This window comes from Neomonachus schauinslandi, chromosome 5, assembly GCF_002201575.2.
Source record: "Neomonachus schauinslandi chromosome 5, ASM220157v2, whole genome shotgun sequence".
Classification (NCBI taxonomy): Eukaryota; Metazoa; Chordata; class Mammalia; order Carnivora; family Phocidae; genus Neomonachus; species Neomonachus schauinslandi.
In genome coordinates, this window is record NC_058407.1 from 64413090 (window position 1) to 64437902 (window position 24813).

The 24813-nt window shown below is 40.1% G+C and overlaps 2 protein-coding genes across 2 annotated transcripts; both read right to left on the reverse strand.

Moving 5' to 3' along the window:
- Positions 1-7903: 7903 nt before the first annotated feature.
- Positions 7904-8832, reverse strand: LOC110593569 (olfactory receptor 8S1-like). The gene is given in 2 exon segments (XM_044914866.1): positions 7904-8460; positions 8463-8832. Coding segments are annotated over 2 exon segments (927 nt in total).
- Positions 8833-18228: 9396 nt separating this feature from the next.
- On the reverse strand, positions 18229-19176 carry LOC110593570 (olfactory receptor 8S1-like). The gene has a single exon (XM_021704854.1). The coding sequence runs from the start codon at positions 19174-19176 to the stop codon at positions 18229-18231; it is 948 nt and encodes a 315-aa protein (XP_021560529.1).
- Between the last annotated feature and the right edge of the window lie 5637 nt (positions 19177-24813).

A 24813-nucleotide genomic window follows, 5' to 3' on the forward strand; every position in this document is an offset into this window, starting at 1 on the left:
TTCTTTCTTTCTTTCTTTCTTTCTTTCTTTCTTTCTTTCTTTCTTTCGTTAGTCACCATACAATACATCATTGGTTTTTGATGTGGTGATCCACGAGCCATTGTTTTCATATGTGCCCCATGCAGTACATGCCCTCCTTAATACCCATCACTGGGCTAACCAATCCTCCCTGCCCCCTCCCCTCTAAAACCCTGTTTGTTTCTCAGAGTCCATAGTCTCTCATGGTTCATCTCTCCCTCCAATCCCCCCCCCTATTTTCCCCTTCCTTCTCCTAAATTCTTCTTTAATTTCTTGGTTGACCCATTCATTCTTTAGTAGGATGATCATTAGCCTCCATGTATTTGAGTTCTTTCCAGATTTCCTCTTGTGATTGAATTCCAGTTTCAAAGTTCTATGGTCTGAAATTATGCAGGGAATGATCCCAGTCTTTTGGTACCATTGGAGACTTGATTTGTGACCCAGGATGTGATCTATTCTGGAGAATGTTCCGTGTGCTTTCAAGAAGAATGTGTATTCTGTTCCTTTAGGATGGAATGTTCTGAATATACTTGTGGAGTCCATCTGGTCCAGTGGGTCGTTCAAAGCCCTTGTTTCCTTGTTGATCTTCTGCTTAGATGATCTGTCCATTGCTGTGAGTGGGGGGGGTGTTAAAGTTCCCTACTATTGTTGTATTATCATTGATGTGTTTCTTTAATTTTGTTATGAATTGGCTTATATAATTGACTGCTCCCATGTTAGGGATATAGATATTTAAAATTGTTAGATCTTCTTTTTGGATAGACCCTTTAATTATGATATACTGTCCATCATCTCTTATTACAGTCTTTTGTTTAAAATCTAATTTGTCTGTTATAGGGATTGCTACCCCAACTTTCTTTTAATGTCCATTAATGTGATAAATAGTTCTCCACTCCCTCACTTTCAATCTGGAGGTGTCTTTGGGTCTAAAATGAGTCCCTTGCAGACAGCATATTGATGGGTCTTGTTTTTTTTTTTTTTAAAGATTTTATTTATTTATTTGACAGAGAGAGACACAGTGAGAGAGGGAACGCAAGCAGGAGTGGGAGAGGGAGAAGCAGGCTTCCCACTGAGTAGGGAGCCTGATATGGGGCTCGATCCCAGGACCCTGGGATCATGACCTGAGCCAAAGGCAGCTGCTTAACCGACTGAGCCACGCAGGCTCCCCATTTTTTTGTTTTGTTTTGTTTTGTTTTTGTTTTCTCAATCTGATACCCTGTGTCTTTTGATTGGGATGTTTAGCCCATTTACATTCAGAGGAACTATAGAAAAATATGAATTTAGTGCCATTGTATTACCTGTAAAATGACTGTTACTCTATATTGTGTCTGTTCCTTTCTGGTCTATGTTATTTTGGGGCTCTTTCTTTGCTTAGAGGATCCCTTTTAATATTTCGTATTGAGCTAGTTTGGTGATCACAAATTCTTTTAGCTTCTGTTTGTCCTGGAAGCTTTTTATCACTCCTATTTTGAATGACATCCTAGCTGGATAAAGTATTCGTGGCTGCATATTTTTCTCATTTAGCACCCTGAATAATATCATTCCAGTCCTTCCCGGCTTGCCAGGTCTCTGTGGATAGGTCTGCTGCCAGTCTAATGCTTCTACAGTTGTAGGTTGTGGACCTCTTGTTGCAAGCTGCTTTCAGGATTTCCCTTTGTCTCTGAAATTTGCAAGTTTCACTATTATACATTGGGGTGTTGACCTATTTTTATTGATTTTGACGTGGGTTCTCTGTGCCTCCTGGACTTGAATGTCTGTTTCCTTCTCCAGATTAGGGAAGTTCTCTGCTATAATTTGTTCCAATATATTTTCTGCTCTCTCTTTCTCTTTCCTCTTCTTCTGGGATCCCAATTATTGTAATATTGTTTTGCTTTATGGTATTACTTATCTCTTGAATTCTCCCCTTGTGATCCAGCAGTTTTTTATCTCCTTTTTTCTCAGTCTCTTTATTCTCCATCATTTGGTCTTCTATATCACTAATTCTTCTGCCTCATTTATCCTAGCACTTAGAGTCTCCATTTTTTATTGCATCTCATTAATACCATTTTTTAATTTTGAATTGATTAGATTTTAGTTCTTTTATTTCTCCAGAAAGGGATTCTCTTGTGTCTTCTTTCCTTTTTGAAGCCCAGCTAGTATCTTTATCATCATTTTCTGAACTGTAGTTCTGACATCTTTTTTTTTTTTAAGATTTTATTTATTTGACAGAGAGAGAGCAGGAGAGCACAAGCAGTGGGAGCTGCAGAGGGAGAGGCAGAAGCAGGCCCCCTGCTGAGCAGAGAGCCTGATGCAGGGCTCAATCCCAGGACCCAGGATCACAACCTGAGACAAAGGCAGTTGCTTAACCAACTGAGCCACCCAGGCGCCCCTAGTTCTGACATCTTACTTATGCCCATACTGATTAGGTCCCTGGCAGTCAATACTGCCTCTTGTTATATTTTTGAGGTGAGTTTTTCTGTCTTGTCATTCTGTCCAAGAGGAATAGATGAATGAGAGAACAAAATACTAAAATAGCAACAAGATCCCAGAGAAATATACACTAAACACACCAGAAGAGACCAGAAACCAAAAAAATAAAATTAAAAAATAAGAAGAGAGAGAATATAATCAGACAGGTGAGCAGAATAGAACAATCTTTTGTGTATTTTGGATCCTTTGTGTATTTTGGTCTGTTAGAAAACTAGATCTCAAAATTGTAAAGAAAGAAAAACTTATATATGTACAAAAATAAAATTAAATGCAATGAAAATATAGAATGTAACTGTAAAAATGAAAATTAAAAGACAAGAAAAAAGGAGGAATAGAAATAGACAGGTGAACAGAACAGAGCAATACATGCTATCCTGAGTGTATTTTGGTCTCTTTGTTAGAAGAAACTACATCTCAAAATTATAAAGAAAGAAAAAGTTATATATACACAAAAATAAAATTAAACACATTGAAGGATAGAATGTAAATGTGAAGATGAACATTTAAAAATACTTTAACAAAAATAAAAGAAAAAGAAAAAGAGAATATGATCAGACAGGTGAAGAGAACAGAGCCATACACTAGATTCTGGGTGTTTTTTGGTCTGTTTGTTAGAAGAAACTGTATCCTAAAATTGTAGAGAAAGAAAGACATATATATACAAAAATAAAATTAAATAAAATGAAAGGATAGAATGGGGGTGCCTGCGTGTCTCAATCATTAAGCGTCTGCCTTCAGCTTAGGTCATGGTCCCAGGATCCTGGGATCAAGCCCCACATCGGGCTTCCTGCTCTGTGGGAAGCCTGCTTCTCCCTCTCCCACTCCTCCTGCTTGTGTTCCCTCTCTCGCTCTGTCTCTGTCAAATAAATAAAATCTTTAAAAAAAAAAAGGATAGAATGTAACTGTAAAAATGAACATTAAAAAAGAGTTAAAAAAGAGTTAAAAAATAAGAAATTGGTTGAAAAAGAAAGAGAAAAAAATTAAAATTGAAAGACTAAAGAATCATGGGAAAAAAAACCCAATGAATTCTATATACTATTTCCCCCTAGCAATGGAGTTTTGCAGTTCTCACTGATTGGTAAACTTGGTCTTAGCCGAATGTTCTTGATCTTCTGGGTGAGGGCCTGTTTCAATGATTCTCAGATGTCTTTGCCCTGAGTGGAATTGCACTGCCCTTGCTAGGGAGCCAGGCTAAGTAAGTGGCTCTGGATTGCTCTATGGGGCTTTTGTTCTCTGAAGTCTTTCTGCACTGCTTTAGAGGATGAGAATGAAAATGGTGGCCTCCCGGTTTCCAGCCTCAGAGCCAAGAGCTTGCACCCCCCACTCCTCAATGCGCCCTCAGGGAAAAGCAGTCAACCACTCCTGTCTCCCTGGTCTCTGTCCCCACTCCCTGCTCACCTAGCCCATGACTGAGCATTTCTATCTCAGGCACATAACCCTATTTGAGTCTCTAAACCCTGCAAACTCTTGCCCTCCTGGTGGAGGAAGTGGGATCTCACTGGTTCTGCCACTTACTTGCTGGTACCTGCTCAGAAAGCAGTGGCCTGACTGAGCTGAAAGCCCACTCTTGGGCTCACTGTTTGCAACCAGCTTCACCATTCTGATGCTTGGGAACTCTGTGGCACTCAGGCACTCCTGGTCTTCCTGTGACCCTAGGGATCCTGAGACCATACTGTCCCACCTAGGATTCTGCCCCACTTTGCCACCTGAGTGCCTTTCAGGCAGGGACGTCTCTCACTGGAGCAGACTTCTAAAAGTTCCAATTTTGTGCTCTACTGCTATATCACTTTCTGGTGCCGGCTTATGGAGCCCCCCCCACCAGGTTATCTTCCCATATATCACTTGAGATTCACTTATCCACACCTCTTACCTTGCAGAAAATGGTTGCTTTTCTAATTGTAGGGTTGCAGCTATTCTTTTCTTAGATCGCTGGTTGAGTTTGCAGGTGTTCATAATTATTTGATAGCTATCTAGCTGAATTCCTGGGGCCAGATGAAACTAAGGTCCTCTACTCCTCTGCCATCTTGGACTATTTCCAAGGTTGTATCTTTAAACAACATCTGTCCTGTCTCCCCACCTCCCATCTTTTGGTAACCATAATTTATTCTCTGTTTTTATGAGTTTGGCTTTTTCAGATTCCATAAATGATATCATACAGTACTTGTCTTTCTCTGTCTGACTTATCTCACTTAACATAAAGTGCTCAAGATGCATTTATGTTGTTACAAATGGCAGGATGTCCTTCTTTCTTATGGCTGAGATATTCCATTGTATATATATACACCACATCTTCCTTATCTATTTCTTTCTTTTTTTTTTTTAAGATTTTTAAAAAAAAATTTATTTGACAGAGAGACAGCAAGAGAGGGAACACAAGCGGGGGGGTAGGAGAGGGAGAAGCGGGCTCCCCTCTGAGCAGGGAGCCTGACGTGGGGCTCAATCCCAGGACCTTGGGATCATGACCTGAGCCAAAGGCAGATGCTTAACGACTGAGCCACCCAGGCACCCCTATCCATTTATTTCTTGATGGGCACTTAGATTGTTCCCATATCTTAGCTATTGTGAATAATGCTGCAATAAACACAGGATTGCATATATCCCTTTGATATCCTATTTTCATTTCCTTTAGGTATATACCAAGAAGTGGAATTGTTGGATTATATGGTAGATCCATTTTTAATTTTTTAAAGGAACCTCATATTGTTTTCCATAGTGGCTAAACCAGTTTATATTCCCATAACATAAATACCCTACATTTGATAATAGCTACCGATAATGGCATCAGACACCCTTTTCAATGCTTAGTAAGAGAGATAAGAACCTGTGATGATGCTACCACTAGTTATCACCAACCCTCTCCTTCCCTGGCTATACAAAAAATTTGGGATTGGAACAAATTGGGGAGGGTGTTCATTTCATTGGCCTTACTGGGATTTTAGTGTTTGTGGTGAGAAGTCATTTCCTTCTTTTCTCATGGGGGAAGGGAGGATTGCTTTTCTTTTGTAGGATCCAAATGAACGTGGTCCTAAGAGAAGAGCTCACAAAAACAGAAAATGCCTGCAAGCAGAATAGACTGAGATCTCTTTCCTCAGTTAGATATCTACTTCAGCAGTAGACTTGCTGATCTTTCCTCTATGCCTCTCTGAGCCAGAGAGAGAAGAATTGGAAAAGCTGACAGATGGGGGTCAGGTGGGGTGGGTGTAAAGGGTGAAGAGGTGTGTGGAAATACAGCAGCCAGTCTACCTACTGCTTGGTATGGCAAGGATGATGTGTGAATTTCCTTGGTGGGGGCAGGTGGGGAGTCAATTGGTCATCTTGGTAGACAGCTGACTTTGGACTCTAATTGTCATATCCAAGGTGGTTGTTAGGGGAAGTTCTCTCGACAGCAAGAGGCTGCGGAGTGCTGCTGGGTATAGGAAAAGAGGTGGGAGAGAGGAGAGTGAATAGGAGTCAAGTCTTCTGAGTCAGAGAACTGTACACTGAGCAGGATCAGTGGGATCTTACAAAGAACTCCCATGTGCCTCCACCAGAGCTGGTTTGTACAATGGCTGTCCTGAGTTCATTCTTTTGGTCAGCCATTGCTAACTAGAGAGTGGTAGAGGGGATGTGACTGGGCCAGATTAGGCCTCTTCAGAACAGTGAGATCCCAGCTCAAACTTACATTTGGGGAAGGAGGAGGAGAGAGACTTCAATGAAATATATGTCTTAAACTAGAATATACATATATTAAACAAAATGATCAGAACATTAAGGATCTGATGATATGTCTTTAAATGTAAGGAAATGGAGATTATACAACCCAGTTGAATTAAGTAACTGGAAAAAAACCAGTTTCATATGTATTGGTCATGGAGTTGGGACTGCTTGATAAATGGATTACATTAAAATCTTTACGTACAAGAAGCATTAGAAGAAAATATACCTAAATACGGGTGATAGAATTATTTTTTGGTAATTATCACTTTCTCTTTAACATATCTGCTTTCTTATTATAACTTAAAAATTGGAAATACAGATGTGTTATTAATTAGTGTATAATTCAGTGCCTGGTATGTTTTTTGATAACATACGTTTATGAAAAAATAAAGTAAAATGGAGCAACAGTGTTTTAACCTATTAATCAAAATGATGCAGGGTCGTCTGGTGCAGGTACAGAAAGAATTCTTGAGACAATGTATGGTGCAACTTAGTAAGTTTATTTAAGTAGCATGGGGACAAGACCCATGGGCAGAAAGAGCTGCACTTTTGCTGTGTGAGGCTGGTGGTTGCTTAGTAATCAAAGGGAAGAGGGCCTTCAGGGTGTCTCAGAATACAAAAGTTTCTTCAAATTTGTTTGAATTTCTACTTGTAAAACTACTTTTGCAACATTCTTCTGGTGCTTATAATCACTATTAACTATTGGTGAGATATACAGGCAGTCTCGAGATCCTTAAAGAATGTAGCAACCAGCAAGTGTTTGATCCATATTGAAACTATGCAGACTGTAAGTCAGCCTGCCCTGCTAAGGGTAAACATTTTCCTGTTTCTGTCCCTCATCAATAACATGTGTTGTTAGGGGTCTCATTATTGCTAGACAGAAAATAACATTGAATGAGTATAAGTTATCACACTTTAAAACAATCTATTTTGAGGAAAATAATAAGTAGTGCAGAAAAATTTCTCAGAAGATACAAATTTGGTGAATTATATAACACATACTGCGTATTTCATAAATCCATATGCTAGAATATATGAAAAGGAAATTACTCCAAAACAATTGACTAAAAACCCTTGCGTTCCCCAAGTGGGCTAAATGGAAAAAACAAAGCTTGAAGGAGGTGAATTGTTGCAGAGAGCTATATTTTCCTGTCTTACCCTAGAAGGAGTGACATTTTCCCTCATGTTCCAACTCCAAGTAACAGAACAATAGAGTTCTTGGTATCACCCAAATCACTGACCTGCTGATTGTGCAGTCCTGAATTTTAGCACTTTTGTCTATCTGCAAGGGCTTCCCCATCAAAGCTCAAATGCCTCCACAGACCCCAGGTCTATAACTTTTCTTTCCCTGATATTCAGCAGTTTTTGGTGAAATCTTATGGTTTTCGTGCCTTTCTGTACATTTAATCCTAAAAAATAATCCAGTACACACACATTGTTTTACTCAGTATCAATGAAATAATAGAGGAATAAATTATGATTAAATAAAACTTTTAATCAAGAGAACTATATATTCCATTGATCTGCCTTTGAGCAGGATTTAATCCGAACCACCTTCTCCTACCCTGACCCCACCCTCAATCTATCCTTGTGCCTCTTTCTTAAGCTCTTCTGTGGTATCTTCTAGCATCTAAATGGCCATTAGGAAGATTGTAGTATCAACTCAACAGATATCGTGAAGTCTGTAGCTCTTTCTTAATTGATCATCTCTTGTAGCTTGCTACCTGTGCCACTGCAAACATTTCCCCAAGGTTCTTCTCAGAGCTGCTTTTACTTCTTTGTTTTTCAGGCTGCAGATGAGGGGATTCACTAGGGGAGTGACCACACCATACTGTATGGAGAAGATCAGCTCCAGAGGTGAGCCTGAGGTTGGCATGAGATGACGGAGGAAAGCTGAGCCATAAATGATCACTGTGGTGAGGTGAGAGAAGCAGGTGGAGAAGGCCTTGCTTCTGCCCAAGGTGGAGCTGATGCTCAGGATGGTGGAAACAATGTGCACATAGGAGAAGAAGATCAGGAAGAATGTTCCAAAGCCATGCAGGAGTGTGGAACAGACCAGGACAGTGAGGTTGGTAGAGATATCAGAGCAGGACAAAGGGAAAAGAGAGGGCAGCTCACAGCTGTAGTGATGGATGGTTTTGGCCTCACAGAAATCCAAGTTCATTATCAGAGGGATGTTAATGAGTGCATCTAGAAAGCCCAGGCTCCATGAGCCCCACACAAGCTGCATATACAGCTGATTATTCATTACCTGGCCATAGAGGAGCGGGTGACAGCAGCATAACGGTCATAGGCCATTGCTGACAGTAGGCAGACTTCTGTTCCTCCAAAGTCAAACAGAAAAAAGGCTTGAATCAGGCATCCCTCTATTGAAATGGTTTTCGTTTTAGACAGGAGGTTCTCCAGTAGCTTGGGCACAGTGACTGAAGAAAAGCAAAGATCTAGGAAGGAGAGGTGACTCAGAAAGAAGTACATGGGTGTGTGGAGGTGAGAATCAGTTCTGATCACCAGCGGCATCATCAGGTTCCCCATCAGGGTCAAGAGGTAAATCCCCAGGAAGAGCACAAAGAGCAATACCTGGACATTGGGGTCAGCTGGCAGCCCAAGGAGGATGAAATCAGTGATGGTGCTGTGGTTTCTCAAGGCCATTTGGAGAGCATGTTTCCTAGAAATAAATATAGGATGGACTTGAAACTTGTCTTGATTATACCCAATTACATAGTTAGGGACCCTCTTTTATGTACATGCTCCTAAATATTTAGGTTTCACATATCCCTTTATTGACTATCTAGAATTCCTTCTTCCCATCTAGTATTTGGTTTCAAACTCACTGTGATATTTCCATAGAGCTGTTATTCTACTTAAAAAACTGCTGAGAAAATTTGTGAATTTGTTCAGACCTAGTCCATCAACTGGACACTGCTTTGTCAGCAGTGTTCTGGGTGCGTTTTACACATTGTAGCAGAGTTCCAGGGAGCTATTTCAGCAGTTGTCTTCTCTCCTCCATTTTCCAACCTGTTCTTGCCCCATTTCAAAACCCTCCTAAGATTCATAATTGCTTAACAGTGTCATTTTGTCTTTCTTTAGCTTTTTGTCATTGATACCACACGTTAAGATATATTGTTGATCCTTTGAGACAAGATTAATAGATGATTGTGTGTGCATGTGTGTGTGTGTGAGTGTGTGTGTGAATGTTGGATGTGGGGCAAGTGAATAAGGGAAGAAGGTATTGCTAACTCCTTTTTGCATTTTAAAAAATGAGTATCATAAATTATGTAACTCGTCCAAGGCCATGACTTGTATACATAGACTTTACAGGACCCTGAGACACCAGGTCTTTCTTCCATACAGTAACTTGCATTTAAGGCCTGCCTTCAGATCCTCCATCATACATGGCATTTAGATGTTACAGTTGGTCTCAACTCTTTTGGTCTCAATGCTGTGGACAGATGGATGTACTTGCTTCCGAGCACCCCACAGGAATGACTTTCACTCTGTTTTTACTTGAGCATCTGCTCTATTTGAAATGCCCTGCCTTTAAGGTAATTAAGAAAAATCTTATTTATTGTTTACCCCATCTTAATTTTGACCTTTTATTGAGATCTTTTGTGATCATTTGCTTCTCTGAACTCCCATAGTCCATAATGATAATAAAAACTAGCTATTTTTTTTTTTTTAATCGAGGGCCTAATATGTCTTCGGCACTCTTAAAAATCTGACATTTTCTTATTTAATTTCACAAGACATTCTGGGTAGATCATTCTATCCTAATTTTTCAAATCTAGAATTTTGCCTTCCCAGAGTGAATGAGTGGCTACATCAGGATTTCACCGGCATTTTCATTATTGTTTCTCATCTGGCACATCTGCTCCCCCTTTTCTTATGTATTTCTCAAGGGTGTTAGCTCTCCTCCTGTGGCAGCCATGGAGGTGCTCGCCTTGGGTAACTTGAAGAAAGAACCTAACATTCAGCAGTGAAGGATGTAGTTAACTGACAAGTATCCAGTTGCAGTACCTTTGAGATTGACCGCAGCTTTAGCAGAGGCCAAAGTGTTCCCAAGCAGTCAGTGACTGAGCCTGCCTTCTCAAAGGGGTGGTCATTCCTCCAGACCTCCCACTGGCTTGTATGAATGTTTATCAGATCTGTATTGCAGTCTGAAGCTCTCTGAGACATTTCTGCTTTCCTTCCATCATTCCTGTTGCCAGTGTCATGTCTGGATTATGGTCTGAAGGCTTTTCTGACCCAATCCTGATTCCTACTCTTTATCTTCCACAGGCTCCTCTCCACCAAATTTCATGTAATCCTACTTCTACATCAACATCTCTTCTGGGAGGACCTCACCTAATATACTTCCACTCTGTGCTAATTCATTAACTCACCATAAGCAACTCTCTTCATTTTATGCCATTGCTGAATCACCATCTTGTTTTGGCAGTTAGTGGTTAGACTATTTATGCCACGTTTCTTTCTTTTCTTTTTTCCCTCAAGTAGTGACACTACAGTTCTCTGATGGAGGTGATTATGCTCTAAATTACTTGGCACTTCTATACCATAAAACTTGACCCAATAGGAAGCATATATGGTGGATCATTTATTACCTTTTGTTGGATGAAAAGAGAAAGCAATGAAGTGAATTGAACAGACTGTTTAGCTAATCTTTAGAAAAGTCTTCAGACTCATTAACTTGATAAGGATTCAGCACTAAGAAGACAACAAAGTGGGAAGCAAAGAAATGGTATGTGTGTATGTATGTGTGTTTGCATGTGTGTGTAGATTGTCTCAGTTTTGAGCAACTGGTGGTGTACTTCATGTATTCCATGCCTACTATCCCATTTCAGACTATCAGAGAGGCTAAAACCCATGACATTCCCTGTTCATTCATTCATGTTTCTGAACATTAATTTATTTAGTGTATCTATGGGTTCTTTAATGCATCTTTTCCCTTAACTTAGTCTTCTATACATTTATTCTTTGATCATTCTTCCATCTATCCACCCATAACTCAATCATTCATTCACAAATTGCCTGCTATATGTTAGGTTATGCTGGGCTTAGAGAAGACCACATTGCAGATACTTACATTGAACTGTTATATGTATGCACATTTGTCTCCTAGATTTTAAGTCACTCTTGTCCAGCATCCAGGGATGACTATCTTTCTAGACTAGTTCCTTACACTTCATTTGCACTTGATACGGCACTATACATTCAAGTTGTGTTTCTTTATGAAACATCCCTTGGTTGGCAACTTCATACAGTCTTCTGACAAGTCTCTTGACCTCTTAGCCTGCCTTTTATTCTCTAGCTTTGCTCTGACACCAGAGTCTGATGTTGGTATTGCCGAAAGGACTCACAACAACTAATTAAATCCTGGAAAACTAGTCAACTTTCCAGTCTTTGTCATTTTCTTTACTTGGACAAAAAAATTAGAGCAGACTTTTCTCCACTATTAATATTAAACATTCACAGAGATCCCCAGACTATTCACAGAGATCTGACTTAGAACTTAGATCTAGATTATATCTCAGTCTGTCTTACAGGTGAATCTGTAGTTTAGGATGGCCCAAATTAACTCTGATTCAGCAAACAAAGAGAGAAACTTGCAGGAAAAAAAGTCTATTTTAAGGAAACTCTCATCTCTGAGTTCAAGTCCTTTCAAATGAATATTTTCTCTGCTTATCTTCAATAGCAAAATAAGAATCACAACAAACCATAATTAATTTCAATCATTCTTTTCTGGAATTTGAAAATTTCTCCAAATATTTGGAATTTTCTGAAGGAATCAGACAGATAATTGCTTCAATTATTCTACACATGCTTTTTTTTAAAGTAGCCTTCATGCCCAATGTTGGGCTTGAACTCACAATCCTGAGACTAAGAGTTGCATGCCCTACTGACCCCTACATGTACTTTTTAAAGTATACCTGACCACCTTGTTCATTGGTGTTTCTGACTATGCACCTAAGAACATGTCAGCATCTGCAGAAGATATTGGGAAGTGTCATTTAAGGATCCAAATCCTGAAAACTTTGGTCCGGGAATGAGGGCCCATATGACACAGCAGTGGGGCAAGCAGCAGTCTGTGTATTGTGATTCTATTTGTTTAAAACAGTCCTGACACATACCTTTTTTTTTTTTTACAGATGAGGAACTAAGACAGAGAAAATTTAGGTAACTTTCTCAAGATCATAGAGATAGTAAAGTTAGTTGGAATTTGGGCTCAGGAACTTTGCATTGGACATTGTCATATCCAATCAAGGGACAGGTATCTGGGGTCATTCCCTGGAGGAGAAGCCATATAACATTTAATACAAAGTGCCTAAAGTCTTGGTAGCCTCACATATATTTAATTTTTTAAATGTTAGTTAATTGAACAAACACTCGGATTGATGGATTGTTGGAATTAGAAGAGAAAGGGCTCGAGGGTTTCCTCTATTCACTGAATGTGGGGTGTTCTGCATAACCAAATGCAGGTGGGATGGGGTAGGAGTTTGTTTACTCAGGTGTGAGTGGTATAAAGACCCTGGATATCTAGACAGGGAGGAGGGATGAAATCATAGGAGAGAACTGAAAAAGAATTTTTTGAATCCAGATATTTTTTTGCAAACCTGTGCAGATCCTGCCCCCCTCTCTGTGTGCTTCTCATCATCTATATTTACTTGGGCCAAGGGGAGTTAGTAATGCAAAAAGAAAGAGAGAGAACTTTCTGTAGTACATGTGGTTTGGCATCCTAGAAGAAGAGGGTTTCCTCAGAGCTGCTGTTATCTGCTGTCTACTCTGGTGTACTCTCCACTATCCCCATCCACCTTGACATTTTTGCTTCCACCTGCTGGTCCCAGGTTTCACTGAACTTCTAGAGCCCAGGCAAAGGCAGAGTTTGAACCCAGGATGCAAGATGTGCCAGATCCCAATGCTCAGTGTAACTCATTGAGGATAGAGAGTTCTTCCCATGGAGCTGCTTAGGTCCAAGGCCCCACTGTACGGAAAATGTGATTTCTGGGTCAGGGACCTCAGTCTCCAGCAGACAGAAGTTAATGAGAAGACAGGAAAAGAAGGCTGGATTAGGAGAGGGAAAGATAGGGAACAGAAAGGAGAGAGGAGAAACTGCAGAGCAATCATAGTGGACATTACCGAGTTCCAGGCTTTTTCTGATTCAGAAGATTTCCTGTCACTTTGGTCTTTTCATGGTGGGATCTCATCTGGACTGGGATGGTCTCTATGCCCATGGGAACAAATATTTCTGTAGCCTAGTTACAGGAGGGGCAATCAGTCCTTTTATTTATTTATTTTTTCTGGTTGGAAATGACAGTGAGAACAGAAAACTGATTACCCCAGAGCTAGATAGTCTTAAAGGTAGAAGCTTCCAGACAAACATTTTCTGAGCTCTGACTTGGTCCTGCCTTTTTCTCCTACTCATTACATGGTAAGACTATCAAATCCTCAATAAAAACTGTGAGGAGTTTCCCTCCAATGGTCATAGCCCCAATCACAGAGGCATCTCTTTAATTTCCTCTCTGATTCAAGCCCACTTTGAAACTCATTAATTAGAGAAGTTGCAATTTGTAAGAGCCTCAGATGATTCTATTCAGTATGGTCTTTTGGAACTTCTGTGTTGGAGTTACAGCCTAGGATAAGATCACTTTCCCAAAATATAGCCCCTTGGAATGCTGAATATTTCATGCAGAAGGAATTTGAGAAATATCAGGTGCAGAAAGGACTTTCTGACCTTCCCCTGAAGCAAATCATAAAACCCTCATGTGAGAGGTGCCCTCCCTATACCTGGAGGAAAGGGGCATCCTTACTGCCAAAGGTGAAGGGACACAGAGAGGAATCTGAATAGGCCTTGCTAATTACCAGCCCCAGTCTCCCCACTCCCATTTCTTATACTTGGCTCACTTTTTTCTTATCACATCTTTCCATGACTTTTCCGTCTTTCTGTAAAAATACTCAGGTTTGTACCCTTTGATCAACATGTTCCTATTGTAAGGTGTAAGCTAAGCTACTGGTAGTAATCAAATTCTATATATAAGTGTACCAAATCAATATGTTATATACTTTAAACTCACACAATGTTGTATGTCAGTTATATCTCAATAAACCTGGGAAAATATCCCACTCAGGTTTAACGGTTTCTTCTGGGCTTCCTTTTCTTATGTCCCACAAAACTTATCTTAAATAATATTTGTATCCTTTTCTCTTGTTAATTTGTCTTTTGTTACAGGGGTCTCACTCATGGACATGAAATGGTACAGGAAAAAGGTATTTTTCCTTCCTAGAGGTGTAAGTATCCTAACTGAGTTTAGAAACCTTGGATCCATCAGCATTTGTAGAATTAGTAAGTTTTTTTTCTTTTAATCTTGAGAAATTCTAATGAAACCAGAATTCAAAAAGGAAGAAACAGAAAATAACACAGTCACAATACAATCCCCTTGTTTTAATCACTACATTCTCACCTACTTATAAGAAAATTTTTCATAACACTCAAATTAAGATATAAAATTAAAGTATTATAAATACTGTCTTATAGTATGCTATATAAGATTCTTTTAAAAGGCTAGAGTTTTGGAACAAATAATATTGTCATTTATATTATTTGGTGCAATTATAACAGCCCTTCATCCAACCCTAAGGGTTAATTTAAGGGTTAGCAAATTAACACACTCCTTGCTTACTGACTGAAGGCCCTTGATCTGTAACAGAATTAATTTATTTTCTTTGAGATTTGCAGACCACTGGTCTTGGGGAATGAAAGACCAGAACTTTCCCAGGCCACAGAGCCCAGCAAGTCTATTTGAAACTGAATTGGCTTTCTCATTAACCCAGTAATCTTTTAGCAAAATATTTTTCTTTTTTAAGGTCACACAAATGACTTTACTAACCCTCCTTTGTGCATCTGTAGACCTTGCTCTCCTTTACATAAAGAACAGAATACTCTTGCACAACCACCCCTGGGCACCAGACCTTCTTGCACAACCTGAGAGCACCAAGATAACTCTGTAGTTGGCATCATCAAGTCTGCATGTAATAAAGAAATGTCACAGACCCCTGCACTCCCTTAGCTGATTAAACCCCTTTAAAAATCTCTGGGCCACGCAGAAACCTTGGAGTTGGCTTTTGGACAAGAATTCACCTTTTCCAAAGGCAGCCAGCCTCCTGAATAAAGCTAACATTCCTTTTCACTCAAAACTCATCTCTTGAGTATTGGCCTTTTGAGTGACAGGAGCCAAAATTGGGTTTTGGTAACAAAATTACTTTTTGGTACAGTTATAATATTAAACATGTATTTAGTGCTCACTAAATGTGTGTGTGTATTTTTTTTTAAAAGATTTTATTTATTTATTTGACAGAGAGAGACACAGCAAGAGAGGGAACACAAGCAGGGGGAGCGGGAGAGGGAGAAGCAGGCTTCCCGCGGAGCAGGGAGCCCAATGCGGGGCTCGATCCCAGGACCCTGGGATCATGACCTGAGCCGAAGGCAGACGCTTAACAACTGAGCCAGCCAGGCACCCCATGTGTGTGTATTTTTAAAAAGAAAACCACAAGCCCCAAATGGCATCACTTAGCTTAGGGTCCCATGTCAGTAAACCAAGACTTAATACATAACCTAACTGCAGTTTCAACCTCCCAGGAAGGTAACCTTTAGCTAGTCAGCCTGGGAATTTCATGGTCAACACTCGGAAATTTACTGATAGGCCCCTGTGTTCTCCTTAGGAGGGCAACCTTGCCTAAAACAATGGATTCTTTCCTAATAATTTCCCTTTCTCCACTCCCTCTCTACATTTGAAAACTTTCCCTTTGTAGCTCCCTTCTACTTGCTAGATGGAATGCTGCCCGACTCATCAATCAATTAATAAATCCAATTAGAGCTTTAAAATTTACTGGTTGATTTTTGTTACTTAAATATATGTGTGTGTGTATATACATATATATGTTTATATATATATAACACAGATATTAAGCATACATTATACATATATATATCAAAGCACATTAAAGTTACTGAATAAAAACAAATCTGGTATCCTAGAGGAGTGTGGTGTGGTAGCTTAGAGCAAATGCTTTTGGGTATGCAGATTGTGTTCAGAAGGAGGTAATAAAACATTTTCTTTGCATTGTATGCATGAGGTAGTGAGCTATTCCATTCAGGTGTGTACTCTTTTCAAAATTTTGTTGACATATTAACTCTTATTGTGCTTTTGTGAACTGCAGGACAAGAGATAGTCACAAACACCTAAAGGTTCCTTAGTGACTCTATGTTACCCCTCTGCTGAGGTTGTTATAAAATATTGTTATCTTGGATAGTAATGCAGTCAAGAATGACTATTTCTAGTACTCAAGCAAGAAGCAAAACAGGAAAATAGGTTGAAAATGAAACAGAATGTTGAAATGGGCTGAAACATGTTTATCTTATATGAACATTCAAAGTTTGATAATTATAGATCGAAAGAGAATGTTTTCCAAGAAGAATTGATAATTGGCAAAAATGGCTTAGACAAATATCTTTTAGGTAGAAAGTCAGTGAAGTTCCGCAGAGGGTAGTTTGAGGGCACCAGGTGGGCACAGGGACATAAAGAAGTGGGAGGCATGCAGACAGAGAAGAAGGACCACAGGGCTTATGGTCCCCTAAAGTGGAAAGAGGTCATCATAGACCTTGTGTAGGAACATATTTCTGTATTTTTTTCATTTGAAATTCAGAGCAAAAGTCTTTCTTCATGATCAGTCCCAGGCATTGATGCAGTGAATTCCCTATATCCATACATATTCTGGGACAAACAGATGTTCTGTATTTAACAGCTTCTCAGTGATGTCCCTCTCCAGACTGACTCCTTCCCCATCTCTACATAGCACTATTTGATCGTACTGAGTCTTCTCCCTTTCCACAGCTCTCCCCTCTCCTCTTCTCATCATTCTAGCTTTACTCCCTTTTATGCTCTTTTTGTAGTAGGAGTGTTATACTTATATATTTACTTGCCCTGAAAGGCAGAATTTTAAAGATGGCCCTTCAAGAGTCCTGCTCCATGGTTCTTCAAACACGAATCTAGAGACTGCTGTGAAGGGATTTTGTAGATGTAATGAAAGTCCCAAATCAGTTGACCTTAAAATATGAGATTATACAGGTGGGCCTAATCCATTATCAGCCCTTTAGAAGCAGAGAATTTTCTCCAGATGGTAGAAGAAGGGGACATGAGAGAGATTCAGAAGGTGAGAAGTAGGTGATACACTGTTTTGAAAATGGAGAAGACCATATGAGAAGTGAAGGGGTCTCAATAAGGAGAGAATGATCCACAGTCAACAGCCAACAAAGAAATGGGGACCTCAGATCTACAGTCTCAAGGGACCGAATTCTGCCAACAATCTGAACTTCCAGAGCCTGTGGAGAAGAGCCCAACCCAGCCATCACCTTGATTTTGGTCTTGTGAGACCCTAAACAGAGAACCCAGTGGTGTCTGCCCCAATTTCTGACCTAGAGAACTTTAAGGTAATAGATGCATGTTATCTTAATTTGCTGAAGTTATTACAGCAATAACAGAAAGCAATAGAGAACTGGTATACCTGTTAAATTGTGACTTCCCTGTGTTGGCCACATTTTCTATTTCTGCCTATTTCCACGGACCGTACCACCACCCATGACCCTTTCCTCCACCCCATAAAGGCCAAGTCTTTGTTTTCCCTTTCTCAGAGACCCAGGATCTTTTATTCCTATAAAAATCTTTCCCCAGAAACATTAGTTCAAATTGAACATTCAGGACACAAAATATTTCAGGGTCCATTCTAATTTGAATGACTTCAAAAAAAGTGACCCATGAGACATGTTATTAACTAAGTCTATGAAGCTGAGAAGGTTTTCTGACTTATGTGCTCTGTGTCTGAATAGGATTGGTTCTGAGCCATGAAAAACAAAATAGCTTCTAGCACTTTCCTCGATAATTTTTAAAAAGGGAGAATCAGCAATGCACATTGCAACATGTGACAAAACAGGAAATCAGGAACTTAATGTCAATCATGAGATTTCTTGCTGCAGTTCTATTTTGTGTTTCTTTCATGTTATATCTCTTCTGTGCTGAGACACTGTAAATATTTTATCATCATTCTTCTCAGAGCTGCTTTCACCTCCTTGTTCTTCCAGCTGTAGATGAGTGGATTCACCAGGGGAGTGATTACACTGTACTGTATGGAGAGGATCAACTCCAGAGATGAGCCTGAGGTTGGCATGAGATAGCGAACAATGGCTGAGCCATAGAACAGGGTCACTACTGTGAGGTGTGAGGAGCAGGTGGAGAAGGCCTTGCTTCTGCCTGTGGTGGAGCTGATGCTCAAGATGGTGGAGAGAATGCGAACATAAGAGAAGAAGATCAGGAGGCAGGTCCCAATGGCATGCAGGAGGGCAGAGCAGAGTAGCATTGCAGAGTTGGTGGAGACATCAGAGCAGGAGAGAGGGAAGAGGGAAGGCAGCTCACAGGAGTAGTGGTGGATGGTTTGAACCTCACAGAAGTCCATATTCAAAGCCAGGAGGATGTTCATGAGTGCATCCAGAAAGGCCACGACCCAAGAGCCCCACACCAACCTCTCACATAGCTGTTTATTCATTACCTGTCCATAGAGCATAGGGTGGCAGATGGCAGCATAGCGGTCATAGGCCATCACTGAGAGCAGGCAAGCCTCAATCCCTGTAGTGGCAAACACAAAGAAGACCTGAGCCAGGCAGCCCTCTACTGAGATGGCTTTCCTCTGAGACAGGAGGTTCTCCAGCAGCTTGGGCACAGTGACTGAAGAATAGAAGAGGTCTTGGAAGGAGAGATGGCTCAGGAAGAAGTACATGGGTGTGTGGAGGTTAGACTCTGTATGGATCACAAGTATTATCAACAGGTTCCCCAGCAGAGTCAGAAGGTAAATTATCAGGAACAGAACAAAGAGCAGAACCTGGACATGGGGGTCAGCAGACAGCCCGAGAAGGATGAACTCTGTGATGCTGCTGTGATTCCTTGAGGCCATTTATGGTCACTGTTATTTAGAGAAAAATTAGGAAAGGGATTGAAATCTCTTCTTTCTGTAACAGTTTCCAGAAGGCATCACTCTTCTCTATTTATTCCCTATATCTTTCCCTGTATCTTCCTTCTTGCCTTGTCTGATCTCCATTTTCATAGCCCTCACATCTGCCTTTAATGGTTCCATGGAGTCCTTCTCCTCCCTGGCTCTCTGCTGTGCTGTCTCTGAGCCCCAGAGCAGCCCCACAGGGGACTATTTCCTAATAATGCTAATATGCAGGAGTATGATCAAATATGTAGGCCTACCAGAGAACTGCCCCATGACTAAATTACAGAATCCTTTAGCTGGGTGCTTGTATTCCACCGCATGTGTCATCTTTTGGGAATTCCAGCAGATGTCCTGGGGAGGCTGATGCAGATCTCCGCTCACCTCTATTACCTGGTCTTTACTCCCTTCTTCAAAACCCTCAATGGTTCATTAACTGATTAACAATAGCAGAGTTGTGTTTGTGTAGCAGTTTATCTTGCACAAATGACTTCCACCCATATTTTCCACTGTGTGTGTGTGTATGTGTGTGTGTGTGTGCGTGTGTGTGTGTGTGTGTACAGAGAATGGTGAGACAAGAGCCTGAAATCATTTCATAGGTGAGAACATTTAAGCCCAGTGGTCCTAGAACTTGTCTAGATCCCTACACTGGTCAGTTCTTTGAACAACAAGGAATTGAATGCTGCATTTGATTGTAGAACAAGAGCTTGTCTGCTACATGACCTGCTTAGAGAAAAAGCCAAACTCCCTGGTTTGGATTTCAAAGCCTTAATCACCCAAGGTTCTCTAGATGCCCCACTGCTGAGGCCAGATAGCTTTGCTTGTTCCCCATCACTCCTGTTTTCTCTGATTTGATTCAGGCTGATGTATTTTGTGTTCCTATTAATTGATTTACATCTTATATACCTTGGAATTCCTGCCTTATTTACCACCTATTCCATGAGTTCTTCTTTGATCACTCCCTTCTCCGTTCTCACATAAATCTCTGGGAAAATCATCATGAACCACATTTTTCAGATGATGAAAATAAAGCTAAAGAAGCTAATTCAAGATTCTAATTAATCTCTAGTCTAGGATCTTAAAACCTTGTCTGCTTCCCTTTTCTGTGTAACAATCCATCAACACACTGTAAGTTTTGCCATTTTTTTGTATTACTAGTTTGCCTTATCACCTAGTGATACGTGTGAGTATCATTTCTTGTCTACAATGAGAGTGCAGTTTCATGGGGGGCTGGAATGATTTTCTAACTCACCCCCATCAATATTTAATGGACCTTAAATAAATCATTGTTAAGTAAGTAAATACAAAAATTAAGAAAATTGAACAGATTATGTAGTAAAAACTCTTGGAGATTATCTCCAGGTCTAGAAAGTCAACTTCAAGTCGTAGTCAAGGGGAAAGCATTAGGGGACCTGGAATTAGAGGAGAAAGGGAAGAGGTGGAATACTTATCTCCTTTTTGCTGTAATAGGCTGACAGAGACCTTATTCTTTCTGAAATCGCTAATACCTACAGATCTCTGCTTCAGACGATCACCCCACACTTTGTTTAAATGTACAATATCCATCCATCCATCCATGTTATTGAATAAATATTTTTGAGTGTCTGTTCACTGTAAGGTACTGTGTTGTGCATGCAGTTGAAGACAATTCTCCATTGCACTTTTGTTGACTCTTGAATGAATGCACCTACCTGAGCATTATCTAGGTGTAACTAATCGCCGTAGGCTGTTTCCTCCTCATCAGATGCAAACTATTGTTGTATATTCAGACTCAGCCTTTACTGGGATCCTCATGAGTGTTTTGCTACCTATTAGAGTATTCTAATCTGCCCCTTGAACTCCGAATCTTTCCTGGGATCTCTACCTTTTGTGTCTACCACACAAATCTAATCTTGATGTGTCTCACAGGACTTTCAATAAAAGGTATAATCTTGCTCAGAAGGTAAATTTCCCAGTCCTTGAACTTCCTCTCCACCCCATTCCACCCCTGCTACCAGGCCTATCAAATATGTAACTCCCAAACTTTGAGTCCTGATTTAGAATATGTATCTGAAACACCTATGTGTTCTGTCCAGTGTGTAATCTGTAGTCCAGTGGGTTGGCCCAAACTAATGAAGACTCAGCAATGAAGAATGACTACCTGCAAAAGTCAGTTTTTGAGTCCATAAAAATCTTAAGATATTTTTGACATGTTGCTTTTTATAAATCTATTATCTAACTTAAACTTATTCAGCAAAAATGCCAATAAATTTTACAAATCATAGTTTGGGTCTTTTAAAAACCAGGAACATAATGTATTTTCTGATAATCAAACAACAATCCTAAATCTGAGTTGTATGAGCTGTTAACTTGTAATTTGTTTTAATGTTTAGCCTAAAATAAAACCAAAACCAACCACATGTTAATATACTGTCACAAAGTTTCTCAGAGATGCCTTTTCCTCACTGTGTGTCAGTATTTTTCTGTTTCTTCACTGAGGTACAGAATGCAGCCATATCAGGTGTCAAGGTACTCATTCTAAACTGTCTTATCCTGCTCATTTAAGGAGTCATATTGGAAAGAAGGTTGATGATATTTATTATCCCCCAGCAAGTCCATAAAATACCTTTTTTTTTAAAAAAAAGTTTTATTTATTTATTTGAGAGAGAGAACACAAGTGGGAGAGAAGCAGAGGCACAGGGAGAAGCAGAATCCCCACTGAGCAGGAACCCCAAAAGGCAGATGGCTAACCGACTGAGCCACACAGGCACCCCCGTAAAATACTTTTGAAAGTAAACAACTCCTCTGGATTTTATATTGACAAAAAAACACTGTGAACAAAATTCATTCTTGTCAAGACTGTGAACATTTTAAGAATTTGGAATTTAGTATCCAAATGAGAGAAATTGGTCCAGTTCTTCTATGCTTACTCTCTATTGACTTGGATATAAAGACCAATTCTTAGCATGAAAATACTCTAGCATCTTCAGAGGATATTAGAAAAGCTGCTCATTATGGATCCAAAACCTGAAAACTTTTATCCTGGAATGGAAACACCACAGGCTATCAGGGAGACAGCACATCATGTGACGTTATGACTCACCTCACTCCAGGCTCAAAGCACAGATCTTCTGACAAATGATATCTTCTTTCAAAGTAGGACAATGTCTTTATGTTAATCTTTAAGGAAATTATAAAATGCTAATACCAGAATCTTCTCACTTACCTCCAAGAAGCAGCACAGTGAATTCAATTCAGCCCAAAGTTTGAGTGAGTGGTTCCAGATCTAAAACTGGTTGTGAATGTAGGGAGTCATGGGGCAGTTCCTGAGAAGGTAGAGGTAGGAAGAGCAGCTCAAGGGACTCTCTGAAGACTTTTTACCAATTTTCCTTGAACTGCACACAGAACAAAAGCAAACTCATTTAACATTCCACATTTTTTTTCAAAGACCATCTTAACAGAAGTAGAATATAAAGTTGAAATCAAGTAGCATTATAAATATTCACCATCGTCCTTTCTACTGAAATTTCAACATTGGAGATTGCTTTTACCAGAGTGAGTTTGTGTCTAAAGTAAAATTAGACAATTTTGGTAAGGGTCACACATTGGACAGTTATCAAGTATTGAGTCTTCAGATCTAATGAGACCACCAGTGTTTTCCAAGGTGACAACTAGTTAAGGACCAATAATCAAAACATGAGACTTACTTCAATAGGTGCCTGCCACTTGTCCTGGTATAGTTCAACTCAGAAGATGTTGAGGTCTTTAATTAAATACTTGATAAGTGAGGCTAAGAGGAAAGAAAGCTGAAATGCTTCAGTACTTGCAGAAGAGATCTGACGACCAGAATGAATTGTTATAAATTGGTCTCCCATTGTCCTTTACATTAATTATTTCAGCAGGGATCATATTGGGCATGGGCACTAATAGCAGAAAAATGGATTCTCTGCACATATAGGACTGAGGACCTGGGAAAAGAGAGTGTACCTTAGGGCACCAATGTTTTCTGTTATTTTCTGCCAAAATTCATGGATTCCCCTTTCCTAATGATTAACATTATTCATTAAGTAAACATTGACCTCCTCATTACCTAATAAGAGAACTTGAGGACCAAAGCCTACTAGAACATTCTGAGAAATACAGACACAGTTTGGAGAGTGCTGAGAGGCAAAGGTTTCTCTGTTGTGTGGAACTGAGGTGAGAAAGTGAAAAGAGGTGTCTCAGAGATCCAGAGAGAGAAGGTCCAATGAGAAATGTTAATAAAACTATAAAGTGACTAGAAAGCATTTGGGAAAAACTTTCAGAAAAATCATAGAAAATGCTACCATATTCCAGTATCTCCTGGCACAGAAAACATTTTGTAGCTCTTTTCCTAGGTAGACCTTATCCGAGGTTCTAAGAACTTATACTTCAATGAAATAACTCTAGGAAAAACAGCAACTTTCATTTTTCCAGTTGGGAGTCACAGCGAGGGCAAGAAGACAGACTGTCCTAGATTTAGATTGTCCTGAAGTCTTGGTTATCCATGTCTCAATTGGCATCCATGTCTCAACCTTCTCAGTGAAAAGGTTTTCAAATCCTCAATAAGTGCAATTTGGTGAGAGATTTCTTTCACATGATCTCAGGCTTCATTACTTGGTCTCTCTTCATTTCGTTTCCTCTGTGACTAAATATTGTGTTCAAGAGAGTAAATCTCAGCTCTAACCTCTCAGAAAAGCAGTTATAGTTCATGCAGTTAGTTTATTGGCTGGCTTAGCCTGGGAGCTCAAGAGAAAGATGGAGCAATAGCCCTTATTCCCTGGAGTTAGAGCCTGAATTACATGAGTTAATTAGGGAAGTTGCATTTTGTAAGAACTGCAGGAGATGATCTCAATTATTGGCTTCAGAACTTGACTTAGAAATCTTACTGAAAACTCTTGGGTGAGAACTCCTGGGTGTCTGGTGTTTTTTCTTTACTTTCCTCCCTCCCTGCCTCCCACCCTTCCTTCCTTCTTGATTTTTCAGCTTTATTGAGTTATAATTGAAAAATAAGTTTGTATATATTTAAGATGTACCATGTGATGATTTGACATATGTATGCTTTGTGAAATGATTACCACAATTAGATTTTTTTAAAAAGATTTTATTTGGAGGGGGGAAAGATGGCAGAGGGGTAGGGGACTCTATTTCAACTGGTCCCCGGAATTGAGCTGGCTATCTACCAGACCACTCTGAGCACCCACGAAACCAGCCTGAGATGTAAGAAGATCTGGATCTCTACAAGCAGAATATTGCAGGTGGTTGGTTTTGAGGTACGAAATGGGGAGCCGTGATTCTGTGGGCAGATATCAGGGGATAAATGGCAGCGGGAAGGTGCCTGGCCATGGGGATCCTACACCGCCAGTGAGTGACAGCTTTGCCCGCTGCCGACAGGGCACAGACTCGCAGACTGATAGCTGCGGGGAAAGGACTTTAGGGCAGCCCCTGGAGCAGAAACCTGGAGCGGCGGGGTCGCACCTGCGACCTGCAGTCCCCTGGGCAGAAACCGGATTGGCGGGGTTGCGCAGGGGAACTGGGAGTGGCTGGCGGTTTTAGAAGCACAAAGGGCAGAGACGTGCTCCAACCTGGAGGCAGGACTGG

Excerpts from the sequence above, each read along its gene's own strand:
- LOC110593570 (XM_021704854.1), bottom strand. The coding sequence starts at position 19,176 with ATGGCCTCAAGGAATCACAGCAGCATCACAGAGTTCATCCTTCTCGGG.